The sequence below is a fragment of the Cryptotermes secundus genome, unplaced genomic scaffold (genome assembly GCF_002891405.2).
Source record: "Cryptotermes secundus unplaced genomic scaffold, Csec_1.0 scaffold709, whole genome shotgun sequence".
Lineage (NCBI taxonomy): Eukaryota > Metazoa > Arthropoda > Insecta > Blattodea > Kalotermitidae > Cryptotermes > Cryptotermes secundus.
Genome location: NW_019738358.1, coordinates 508,898 through 522,389, shown reverse-complemented (window position 1 = coordinate 522,389; position 13,492 = coordinate 508,898). Strand labels below are relative to the sequence as shown.

At 37.9% G+C, this 13,492-nt stretch overlaps 1 protein-coding gene across 2 annotated transcripts in view; it reads left to right on the top strand.

Moving 5' to 3' along the window:
- Positions 1 to 334: 334 nt before the first annotated feature.
- The window catches only part of LOC111870887 (probable tyrosyl-DNA phosphodiesterase), an 18,913-nt gene continuing 5,755 nt past the window's right edge, over positions 335 to 13,492 (top strand). The window contains exons 1-6 of one of the 2 annotated variants that reach the window (XM_023863508.2): positions 335 to 504; positions 1,575 to 1,682; positions 5,225 to 5,660; positions 7,652 to 7,771; positions 10,849 to 10,944; positions 11,701 to 11,871. In XM_023863508.2, coding sequence (XP_023719276.1) covers positions 465 to 504; positions 1,575 to 1,682; positions 5,225 to 5,660; positions 7,652 to 7,771; positions 10,849 to 10,944; positions 11,701 to 11,871 — 971 coding nt within the window. In that variant the 5' untranslated portion in view covers positions 335 to 464. The remainder of the gene's footprint in view (positions 505 to 1,574; positions 1,683 to 5,224; positions 5,661 to 7,651; positions 7,772 to 10,848; positions 10,945 to 11,700; positions 11,872 to 13,492) is intronic. The other variant, XM_033754039.1, reaches the window with a different exon arrangement.

The window sequence follows — 13,492 nt, the reverse complement described above, 5'->3', positions numbered from 1 at the left end:
CGAAAATGTGGACATTAGAAACACAGTCAAGACAAGAGTCAGTAAAAAGAATATGGCCACGAAATGGGAATCCGAATAGAACCTACAACTGACAACAGTGGGAGTAATTTCTAAGATAATTCATCATTGTCTAATGACTGTGAACTTACCACATTCTGAACTAAAACAAGATTTGTTTGCACTTCCAACATTGTAACAAAAAAACAAAAAATACGACTCACAACTTTAACGCAACGCGGGAACATTCTTTTTCCAGTTATACACTACTATGCCATCTATACGACCTATTACAAACTATACTAAAATGAGAGCATAGTTATGCGCATAGCACAAACATGGCTAGCGCTTGTTGATAATTTTGTGTACTTGTAGAATTTCACAATGTTTTGAATAGTGGTTAATGTGTTTATGAATGTTATATGTCCGTAAATTGAAGGTCAGGTACTTTCTTCCAAAATTTCAGAATGACGTCTGTAAATTCCGCTGCAAAGCGATCAAACAGAGGTGAGATTAGGAAAGTAAGGTTATGTTACTCATTTCTTTAGAGGCTGAGTCTGATAAATTTCCTATCCAGAATGGTCTAAGACAAGGAGATGCTCTAGAACCATTCCTCTTCAACTTCGCTTTACAATATGCCATTAGGAAGGTGCAGGAAAACTAGGTGGGACTGAAATTAAATTGGTCATATCAGCTGTTGGTCTATGGTGATGATGTGGATCTACTGGGTGATAATATAGATACCATAAAGAGAAACACAAACTTAAATTAATGCTAGTAAGGAGGTTGGTCTAGAAGTAAACAGAGAGAAAACTAAGTATATGTTGCTGTCTGATCACCTAAATTCAAGGCAAAATCAGGACATAAAGATAGGTAACAGATGTTTTGAAAATGTGGCACAGTTCAGATATTTGGGAACAACTATAACAAATCAAAATCTGATTGAGGATGAATGTAAGAGGAGATTGAACTAAGGTAATGCTTGCTACCATTCAGTCCAGAACCTTTTTTTTTCTCGCCTGCTGCCCAAAAACATAAAAATTAGACTGTACAAAACTATAATTTTGCCTATGGTTCTGTATGGGTATGAAACTTTGTCTCTTACATTAAGAGAGGAACATAGAATGAGGGTATTTGAGAAAAGGGTGTTGAGGAGAATATTTGGACTGAAGAGAGATGAAGTGACAGGAGGTTGGAGAAAACTGCTTAATGAGGAGCTTCATAGCTTGTACTCTTCTCAAAGTTTAATTAGAAAGATCAAGTCAAGGAGGATGAGGTGGGCAGGACAGGTAACACGAATGGGGGTGAAGAGGAATGCATATGGGATATTGGTGGGAAGACCAAGGCATAGGTGGGTGGACAATATTAAAATGGATCTTAGAGAAATAGGATTGGATGGTATGGATTGGAGTGATCTGGCACAGTATAGGGCTCTTGTAAACACGGTAATGAACCTTCAGGTTCAATAAAATGCTGGGAAATTCTTGAATAGCAGCAGATTTGGCTTATTCACAAGAAAGGCTCAGCTCCATAAGTAAGTATATGTACATATATTACACTAAATTTTGTGTTAACAGATGACAGTGGACCAACAGAGAGGAAGAGGTCTAAGATATGTTGTAGCTATGGGGATAATTGCTATCGTAGAAATCCAACACATTTCACAGAATATTCACATCCACACTGTAAGTAGATTAATGCTCATATTTTTGGCCAATTTCACTGATTTTTATAAGAATAGAAAAGCTGTGTAGTATTATATCAGCATGCAAATGTGTCTGCTGTATAATTTTTTTAACAACTTCACATTCTCGTATTTCTGTTAAATCTTGTAATTTTGTATTGTGTAATACCTTAATATAAAGTAGATCCCACTTACATTCCTCTGCATAGACATTTTATAAATTCATGAATATTTCACTTGGTCCAAACTGACTATTGATATAGGTAGAGAAGTAATTTTGGGACAGAACATGCTCATTTCAAATTCTTATTCACTCCACTCAGAATTCATGACCACATTTCATTTCATGTTCTTCAGTTCCAACAGTTGAAGTGACATCATATTATCAAATCATCTGTATTTTCTGATTTTAGGCTTTTATTGTGATTAACAGGGCCCAGATTTTGATGACATGTCATCTTTCTTTCCTTATATTCTATTCAATGCCTATAAATATATAAATCCTGGAAATGAGCTGCTGGTTACAGAAATATAACTTTTATAGGTCATTTTTGGTCAATTTTTTTGGTTTGGGGTAATTTTTTGGACTTTTAAGGGTATTTTTTGTCATTTTAGCTATTTTAGTGAATTTTTCTTCATATGTTTTCAGAAATGTGAATAATATGCAAGTAAAGTGTTCTTTCTTTCTCTTTCTCCTGCCTCTACACAGGCAGCCTGCAGCTGCACAAGTACCTGCTACCACAGTATGCAATATTAAGTTGTAATCCTGTCCCGTCCTTTTTGTTCGTTTTGCGGAAAGTGCTGGCATTACATATTATAAAACATTTTAAGCTGGCAGCAGGGTACAACAGCAGTCATTGACACTGTGGCCCTTTCCAAGTTCTGTGCAAAGGAATTTGCTTAGTTACAAATATTTCTAGACAGAATCCATCGCTTTTTATGACATATTGTTGCTCAATAAAACTCTGTCTGTTTTCAGTTTCTCACCCTTGACCGTCCAGACAAAGATACAGTTGACAAAAGGTTCTCAGTGTGAAAAGTTCAGTTCTGTGTCACACTAGAGTGATTAATTTTATCACGATGCCTAAAGCAAAGCCATCTAAATCATGTCATTTAAAGCAGATTGTAGCTGAATTTGGAGATGATATATTTTCAACTGACGGTAACATTTTATACTGTAAGATGTGTGACACGAAATTAGTGGCAGAAAAATGTTTCACGGTACAACATATATGAGCAGTGCAAATTTTGAACAAAAAGAAATCTGTGCAAATGTTACTGCAACAGTGTTCAGCTGAAGGCGGAAATAAGTCATCAGACTTTCTTCACAGATCTGTGTGATGCTCGGGTGTCCGCAAAAATTCCGTTTTGGGCTCCGAACAATGAAAAACTGAAAAATTTTCTGGAAGTGAATTGTGGTCGTTCTATCACATGTGAATCCACCCTCAGGAAAAAACTACCTTTCCAAGTGCTACAACAGTATCCTGGAAATGATTAGGAATAAACTGCAGGGGCAGCAAATTTTCGTTTCTATTGACGAGGCCTGTGATACGGAGGCTCGCTACATGGGAAAAGTCATCATTGGAACCTTGGAAACTGATGGACCAGGTGAAATGTTTCTGCTTACGAGTGAGGTGCTGGAATCCATTAATCATTCCACAATTTGTAAACTCTTTGACAGGTCAATGTTTCTCCTGTAGCCAGAGGGTATACGACACGACGTCGTCTTGCTTTTTGTGACTGATGCAGCCCAATATATTTTAAAAGCCGGCAAGTCAGTAAAGTCATTTTATAAGAAATTGGTGCACGTTACTTGCCTAGCACATGCACTGCGTAGAGTGACGGAGGAAGTGAGATAAAAGGTTTCCTCAAGTGGATGCTCTCATGTCGTGGACGAAGATTTTCGTCAAGGCTCCAGCTCGTAAAATACAATTTATATCTATGGCTCCTGGTGTTCCACTCCCCCCGGAACCCATCACGACAAGGTGGGGAACGTGGACTGATGCTTCGATTTACTATTGCTATCACTGTTTACATTCCCTATAGAACGGACAATACTTTGTAAAATATGAGGCACCGACTACATACGAATTAACATTAATATTACTACATCTATGTCACGAGCCTCCAATAACAGTTTTTATACACAAAATATAGAATACTCTAATTTATCCATGGGAACGAAACAAAATCACAAAAACCAATGACTGACTCAATGATGTAAAGCATCAATCGAAGAATTTTATTCTTGTTTTATACTATAACTTTTGTTTTATATGATCTAATTTATTGTATTTTACGTCAAGTATTTTAATATAATTAATATTATTATATCCAATTTTATTAGTACTGCAGTTCAGTGGTGTATATATGTTAGCCATGTATTTGCCTGATGATGGCTATTAATAGCCGAAACTTGTAGCAGAGCCAAAACCAGGCACTGACCTTGACATAGTTGTGTTGTGACGGTCTCAATAAAGAAGTTAGATAAAAAATAGGTTAGCTCTCATGGCCAATTTTATAGATCTGGCATGTTTTGACTTTAAATCCCTTTTACAATGGCCTTGATGTTTGACGTGCTGCCACAATGTATATAATATTATATTCTAGCATCCTTTGACACTTCACAACTCAACAAATGTTACCAATTCACTGTCTTACATGCAACTCATCCGTCTAAAACTGATTAAAAAGTTTCCTATATCACACAGTGCATCTTTCTAAAACTTATTTAAAAAAATTTGTACGTTGCTTTAGATGTTTTGCCCAACAGCGGTCATCATCAGTATTTAAAATTGTTGTGCTTCCAATATCGATGTGTAGTCTCGTCTGTGCCTTGTATATTCTGTGGTGCTGGGTGGCTTATCCTGTGGTATGTCTAGATTAGAGACTTGTAGTCCATTCTTTTATCAGAGCAGCAGTTTAGTACATATAACAAATAGGTACTGCTTCCTGGATTGCCAATGATATCAAAAAATGTTGGCTGGCAACTAATTTCCCATTTGACATTCAGGGTTTTTTGTGGAGGCTTCTGGCAGTCTCTGCAGTTACTTGTGGCACAGAGGAAATGGTGGACCATATCCAAAGAAGTTAAGATGAACATTGTCATAGAAATTAAACACATGTTTAAATTTAACACCCCCCCCCCACCATTATTTTATGTCTGTCCTGCATGTGATTAAGTTAAACAATGTGGCAAAAGGAGAGGTGGAGATTACTCTCTTCTGAGATGTGAAACTGCTCTGAGGATGAAGACAGCAGGTTCCTCTCAAACACTGGTAACCTTCTTCCAGAACTGCACAGCATAACTTCCCTGAAGAAAGTAAATTTCATATTCACCCATGTGAGAACATCAGATCTCATACTGGAAGAAATTTTTCATGTACACCCATAGCAAGGTGACACATGATGTAGATCCATCCTTATTTGTCTACAAGATTTTCAAACTTTCTTCATTCCTACATCAGTTTGTGTCCTGTCAATGCATGCCTCCAGCTATTCAGTTGCACTGTAATTTTATTAAAATCTGTCTTCTTATTTCAGTGGAAAAACTTTATTCTCAACAGAAGGCTGGAGAAGACCTCAGGCTGCCATCTGGTTACAAGGCAAAGATAGACACAAACATAATTCTGGACCAACTGCAAATATACCGTGATCAAGGTTTTGCTACAGAGCCAAACATCGAAGATGCCGAAAGACAGGAGCACAGCACCGAAGGTGACAGGCTAACAGTAGTAACTAGCCAGAATGAAGTTCTCGCCAGGAGAAAGGGCTTTGCCTCTAAATTGGCTGAGTCTAGCCCTTACAACTTCTTTCTGACTGCTATATGTGATTCACCACCCACTCATAAAGAGGCTCTCTCTATCAGTTTTCATGAGCTCCTCGATCCAACATTGGGAGACCTGGATTCATCTCTACAGATCAACTTTATGGTTGAATTGGATTGGTTGATGGAAATGTATAAAGTATATGGAAATGAGTAAGTTGGGCATATGTACAATTCTTTTCGTTTCATGCATCCTGTTGTTATTATATACAATTCTTTTATTAGAGTCCTTCGCAACACAAGAATACAATTGTCAAGGCTAAAATTATTTGCAATCTATATTCCCTACAGAACGGACAAAATACATTTTAAGATGAGGCACTGGCTAAACAATTAACGTCAAAACTATACTGCATCTATACCACAGGCCTCCAAGCAGTTTATTACATGTATACAAGTCTGAATATACCATTATGTCCGCGGGAATATAACAAAATTGCAACAACTGACTTGATGATACGGAATATCACATGAAGAGTTTTTAATCTTATTTTATGCCATAATGAATGAATGTATAAGGGGTGAGCCTTCTCAGCCCTTGCACCGCGACCTACAGTGGTCTATTGTGCTTATATTTTATGCCATAACTTTCTTTTTTAAAATAAGTTTATAGTGCATTGTACTTTTATACCATGTATTTTATAATGTAATAATTATCAAGTATCCATCTTCACCATCGCAATAGCAGTTCAGTTGTGTGTGAATATGGTAATCATGTGTTTGCCTGATGATGGCTTTAATAGCCAAAACATGTAGCCAAGCTAATTTTAGCCTTGAACATTGAAGGTAATTGCTGGTTCATTACAATGCAGTTCTGTTGGATATTTTCCATTCTTTGAGTTACACTTATTGTACAACAAATATCAGAAACTACCTGTAGTCAGATCTGCGGTAGGGAAGTAGGTGGTCAAGTCTTCCCAGAACTTCTTGTTTATAATCAGGGAAGCTGAAAACATGTAAATCCATCAAAACCTGAAGACCGGTGTTTTCACAATGCTTTCTCATATATATTATATATATATGAGAAATTGGAGATGTTCAGAATTTGTTTAGGTAAATTTTTTGTGTCCTGTAAAGTAACAACATGCTGGCCATACAAAATTTATATTTAGCTTTTCTTTTAATGATTGCCTATTAAACCATTAGAATTTGGAATACAAAATTTGGTATTTATGTAGATCATAAGTGTATTGTGACATGAACAACAGAAGAGACAGCCATTGCTAGGCATGGCACAGTAAACACACAGTCACATCACTGAACACAGTGGCCAGTAAAGAGAATTATGAGACAGTGTTTTCTGTGGGGCCCATGCCGAAGTTACATAAGGAGAGTTCAGACAAAGAATTAGAGTTGAAGTTGTGAGTTGAGAGTCGATAGTTGAGGACGAGTCGTGAGATGAAGGCCAGCTGGTAGAAACATAAGTGAAAACAGAAGAATCTCCATTGTTGAGAACCATAACCAGGCAACTACTAGTGAAGACTACAACAGAAGAACACAGTGTGTGCTGTGGTATGACAATATCTACAAACTGTATATGAAGTGTATGTTATGCATCAGTAGTTCCAAACGTGGCAATGATGCAGACATGTTGAGTTATATGTGACAAACTAAATATAGTCAGAATCTCTAAGCTTTCCCCGTAACAGGCCACAGAGCCTCATAGCGTTGTTAGATGTCAAGGCTCCCACATTTCCTAGACAATTGGCTCACAGATGGTGGTGATGTTATCAGCCTTATGCGCCGGCCGCACTTTTACCCCAGGATGATTCCTGGTACTCATTTCTGTTAAAGGTTGAGTCTAGCCTAGGGCCATAGTATGGCTGGAAGGATTAGGTGAGTTGAAAAATCCAGTAACCCCATTGGAAATCAAACCCACAAACTTCTGGTCTGTAGTGCCTCAACCAACTGTGCCACCGCATGCTGCAATCAGAATCTCTGCTAATGGATTAATACTTATTTAAGTGATGAATTACGGATAGTATTAGTGTGCAGTTTTTTCTTTCTTCTTCTTCTTCATATAGACTGAAATATTTTAATGAAAATAGTCTCACTATTTTCAGTGGCATGTGAGTCAGTCTCACGAACCAGATGTGGAAAATAGTCAGTCATATTTTCTAATTGTATGTTTCTGTGTTTTACAGGAAAAAGCCACTTTTCATTATATATGGAGATGATGATGATGTATTAAATGATCCAAAGGCACTTCCTGAGAACATTAAAGCAAAGAAAATAAAACCATCAGCCTTCGGTCATCATCACACGTTAGTATGTCACTGAAACTTACAGATCTGTTGAGGTATTCTGACCGTGTATCAATATATTGTGATTTTTTTAATATCATCAATAGTTTCAGGTCTTTCTGTTTTATTTTACATGCTGAGTCCTTTGCATGACTATTGCAACACATGAATAATTTTCAATTAGGACTGATATTAAACATTTCTATGTACTCCATCTTCTAGGTTGTAGCATCACATAGTCAGTTCACTAATGTTTCGAAGGAATGTTCTGCCTTGATGTTCAGGATGAAAACTCTACTTGGCATCCTCTTTTTGGTTGTTTGGCTTACTCTTTCAGCTGAAAGATGGAGGCAGTGAATTCCTCCAAAACATCAGTAATATTTTTTAAGCTGTACAGTGTCTCATCTCGTAAGACAGTACTTCTCACTGTTACTGCCATATGAGCCTCATATTCAGCATCAGTATTATTTATTTGGAAAAGTTTAGGGTTTTACATTTTACAAACTTCATATGAAGCTAATTTTCAATTGATGGTTATGAGGTATGCTGGCGAGACTAACAATTCTGGGGTTTTTTTAATTTCTGGGGTCAGTTTGTGACCAGATGGGAATTTATTCTGCTCTTGAGTCTTTGTACCGTCTGAGTGTGGACAGTGTTGCCAGCATTTCAGATGTAGATGCTGCTCCATCTTCAGGAGTCAAGTGAGTGTTCATGTATACAATGAAACCCCCATTTAATAAACCTGTTTTAAGTTTTCCTTTGTTTAAAATTCAATTTCAGTGGTCCCAAGTCAATAAACTCAGGGTAATATTACCTTCATTTAATGTTCAGAATAACTGGTCCCCAAAGAAACCTTAAATGGGGGTTTCACTGTACATAGGCTTTGATCCAGTGGACCCACATTGAGAGAGTTGGGTGTCTGTGACCAACTGTTGCCACTGGGGACAGTGGAGACAACTGCACAATTCAAAGAACCACAAACATAATCAACTTCAACATTGAAACCCTGTGAAAGCATTAAATTAGTAATTACATACCTCTGTAGAGAGGTCATACATTCTGTAGAGTGCTTGAGGAAAAACAAAAGCACAAATGAGAATTATTGTCTTCAGACTTCTATGAATGCATCCTGTTGTGCTGTATACATCCCTACATAGCAAATAATAGTAATACTTTGCATAAAACATTAAGAATCAATCATAATAATCAACAAAAGTGTAATGTACGTTGTGTGTTCAAGTTCTAAGGTCTCCGATTTTTTTCTCACACAATAATCATACAAAAAATTTGAAACTTCTGTCACTTTTCAACATAATCTCCCTGCAGCCGTACACATTTTTCACAATGTTGATGCCATGATTCCATGGCCGCTGCGAACGCTTCTGTAGGAGTCTGTTTTGACCACTGGAAAATTGCTGATGCAATAGCGGATTGAAAAATGGCATCCATGTCTCATCCATTGTCACAGTTGATGAAAAGAAAGTCCCATTCATGCCTTCATCATATGTCAACATTGGCTGGCAAATTGCCATGCATGCAGCCTTGTGGTCATCCGCCAGAATTCGTGGCACCCACCTGGAGGACACTTTCCGCATTCGCAGGTCTTCATGCAGGATTTTGTGCACAGATCCCATGGAAATGCCAACTCTGGAGGCGATGTTTTCCACACTCAATCGGCGATCCTCCAAAACAACTTTCTCAACTTGCTCGACCTTGTTGTCAGACCAGCTGGTGCAAGGCTGAGATTGTTTTGGTTCATTGTCACATGACGTTCGGCCTTCTTTGAACTGTTGCACCCATGAACGCACATTTTTCACATTCATGACACCATCACCACACGTCTCACTCAACTGGCGATGAATTTCAATGGGTGTCGCACCATGCGAGTGGAGAAAACGAATGATTACTCGCTGTTCTTGTAACGAAAACGTCGCCATTTTAAGTATCAAAAACACTTCTCACTCTCACCGCTACCACTAGAGTTCTGTGTGCCGTAGAGTGCTGCCATCTCTGTCACGCATTCACAAAGAGTGCACACGTATTTTAAACTAAACTGCATATGTCTATCTGCTCCCAGTCCTGAGAAAAGGGCTGTAGAGCCATAGATAGATAAAATGTAGAACAAGAAACTACAAAATGTTTGTGCACTAAACTCAAAGAAACACATCTGCTTCTGGTGAGTTCCAAAATGTGAGATTTCTTGATGGTGGATTACATCAGTGTGGCAAGAGTCATTTGAATTTTCTGGATCTTGTGACATCAGATGCAGATAAAAAACTCTTATAAGCCACTGGCATATTTGAATTCAGAAATTTTGGATTTTATTGAAATATTCTGAATGTTATTGCTCAGTTGTTAGAAAAAAAAATATTTTCCTAGATGTCATTTTGACACCTGACTTGAGCTCAGTTCAGTCATGCACATAACCGTCCAAGGGGGCCACGCCATGGCTCAAGCGGTTAGTCGCTGGCTTTCCACCACAGCGGGCCGGGTTCGATCCCAGGTCTGATCAAGTGGGATTTGTGATGGACAAAGTGGCGCTGGGGTAGGTTTTCTCTGAGTACTTAGGTTCCCCTACCAATCTTCTTTCCACAAAATTCTTCATCATAATCACCCAGGGCAGGCTACAATAGGTGAATCAGTGACCACTGTGCCGAGTGGACCCAGTTGGACTCCACCACCCCACTAAGCGAATCAATTAACTGTCAAAGGACTAGGATCCGTGGAGTCAGATGTATCACAGATTCCAAGTTTTGCATAATATGCCAATTAGTACAACCTAAACAACACAGAGTAAGATTCTCCATAAATCATGTCTTGTCAAATGATCCAAAACATGCAGATGTAAAGAATAAAATGGAAATTAATTAATTTAATAAAATTGTAACAATCGAACCAAATAAAAATAAAAAAGTTCTGTCATGTGGAATATTATGCCATATAATCTGTTGAGCCAGCCAGTGTTTTGGAGGAATATGTTGCTTCCATTTTCAAGGTTGAAACGGCAAGCCATACAAGAAACCAGCATGAAACAGGCAGCAAGCAAAGCTTTTCTTGCTACTGGAATTATGTAAATCCTGGTTATTTGTTTTTTACAGAAAAATGTCACTGTTCTATTACAAAGATAATAGGATGCGAGTTGTTGTGAGTACTGCCAACCTGATATCATCAGACTGGTACAACCGCACACAGGGGTAAGTTTGTTATTGTTTCTTTCTCAAGATTTCTGTCTTCTCGGATATAACACTGTGTAGTCCATTGAAAGCTGATTGACGTTTCAGAGGAACATGTCGTGGTGGCTCTTCTTACCACTTACTTTTATGCTGGTTTCTTGCTTGCCTTATTCTTTGACCCTGAAGATGGAGACGACATGTTCCTCCAAAACATGGATATACTTTCAGCGGACTATACAGCATCTCCCAGAAGATTGAACTCTTCGTAACCACTGCTGTGAAAACCTCAAATCCTGTATTTATTTCTCAAGTTCCTATAAACATTTGAAAGGGAGATATGAGATTCATGATGGAAGAGAATAAATTCATGAAGTGCTGTTATTTTTATTATTTAGCATACCAAACTTTTTATCATCCCTTGTGCTTTCTAAGACAGTTAAGATCATAATATTTTCTCCAGAAGTCAATTATAAAGTAGTTCTCTGGTTCATAAAATGATTCTTCGGTACATTGTTTAATCAGTAACATGTAATCTCCTTAAAACACTTGTAGTTAAATTGTATGTGTTTTGAGCCCTGTCTAACATCAATATCAAACTATAACATATTATCTGTGTTTAACAGCAATTTAATATAGTTACCAGAAATCAGATCACTCTCAAAGTTAATGACTTCTATTAAAAATTATTTTCTACTCAAGCGATATGAAATGAAGGAGCACACTAAGCTCAGGAATGTACCTTTTTGGATGTGTATTAATTGGAATAAAACATTTCAGGGTGTGGGTAAGTCCATCTTGTCCACAGCTTCCTGCTGATTCTGACACCAGGGCTGGGGAATCCCCCACAGAATTTAAGGCAGATCTACTGCGTTACATGGCTGCTTATCAGTTACCTGAATTACAAGAATGGATGTCTCGGTTACGGAAAACTGACTTTTCAGCCATCAAGTAAGCATAGACACCAAAGTTACCTACATTTTTGCAGGTTAAATTTTCATGTCACATTATTAAAGTTGGAGCCTGGATAGCTCAGTCAGTATAGTGACAGGCTGTGTGCTAGATGGCCAGGATTCAGTTCTCAGCAGGGGTGAGAGATTTTTCTCTACTCCACAGCATCTGGACCAGCTCTGGGGGCCACTCAGCCTGCTATACAATGGTTACTGGGGCACTTTCAATGGGGATAAAATGACCAAGGCTTGAAGCTGGTAAAGCTGTACCTCCACCCCTCCGTACTTCTTCATGATGTGGTGCTTAATTAATTAAGCACAAGGACAGCTTTACCCCTCTTCCCCCCCATTGATGTTAGAAGATGGGACAGATGTCCTTTAGAATAGCAGTGACTATGGTACAGCCTACTGGAGAAATTAACACAGAAGGGGGCAGGGCAGAAATAGTTGAAGACTTCATACATTTAGGATCAAAATTGCACAAAGATGGAGAGGAAAATCATGAAATAACAAGAAGAATAAAACTAGCGAATAATGCATATTTCTCCTTACTATCAGCTTTTAGATCAAAGGATATACACTGAGCGATTAAAACAAAAATATATAAAACAATGATAAGACCGGTGCTTTATTATGGATGTGAGGGTTGGACGCTAAACAAGAAAGAGGAATCAGTCATCAATTCTTTCGAGAGGAAAATCCTAAGACGAATTTATGGACCAATAAAAGAGAATGGGATATTGAGAATAAGATATAATAAAGAGTTATACAAATTATAAGGAGCCAGAGATCTCAGTGACGATAAAGCTAAAAAGACTGCAATGGGCTGGGCATGTACAGAGAATGGATAAGGAGCGTATCCCAAAGAAAATATTATATAGTGTAACAGGCGGTAGGGGACATGCAGGGAAACCAAGAACTAGACAGATTGATGAGGCGGAAGGAGATGCGAAGAAGTGAATGGGTGTAAGGAAGTTGAAGAGAGCAGCGCAGGGCAGAGAGGAATGGAGGGGCTCGATAAGGGAGGCCAAGGCCCGACATCGGGCTGTTGCACCATAGAAGAAGAAGATGGTACAGCATAATTATAAGCTTACCATTTATAAGGTTTTGTTTTTTTCACTATAATTGGCTGCCGAGGGGTGCACCTGTCATGTGTACTGTGGCTTGGAAGGTAGTAAAGGAGGATAGTGAGTGTTAATACATGATTTAATGTTAGTTATCACCATGGCCCGGATTTTGATGACCTGAATATATTTAAAAAATGACCTATAAAATTACCAAAAAAATCCAGAAAAATACCTAAAATATGACCCAAAAATGTAATATACAGGGCCCAGATTTTGATGACCTGAAATTATTCAAAAAATGACCGAAAAAATCCAGAAAAATTACCTAAAGGAGAAAAGAAAGAACACTTCTCTTCCATGTTATTCACATTTCAGAAAACATAAGAAGAAAAATTCCCTAAAATGGCCAAAAATGACAAGAAATACCCTTACAAGTCCAAAAGTTAACCAAATTGGAAAAAATGATCTTAAACCTAAAAATGTCAAAAAATTACCTATAAAATTTACATTTCTGTAACCAGCAGCTCATATCCGAGGTTTATATATTTAAGAGCA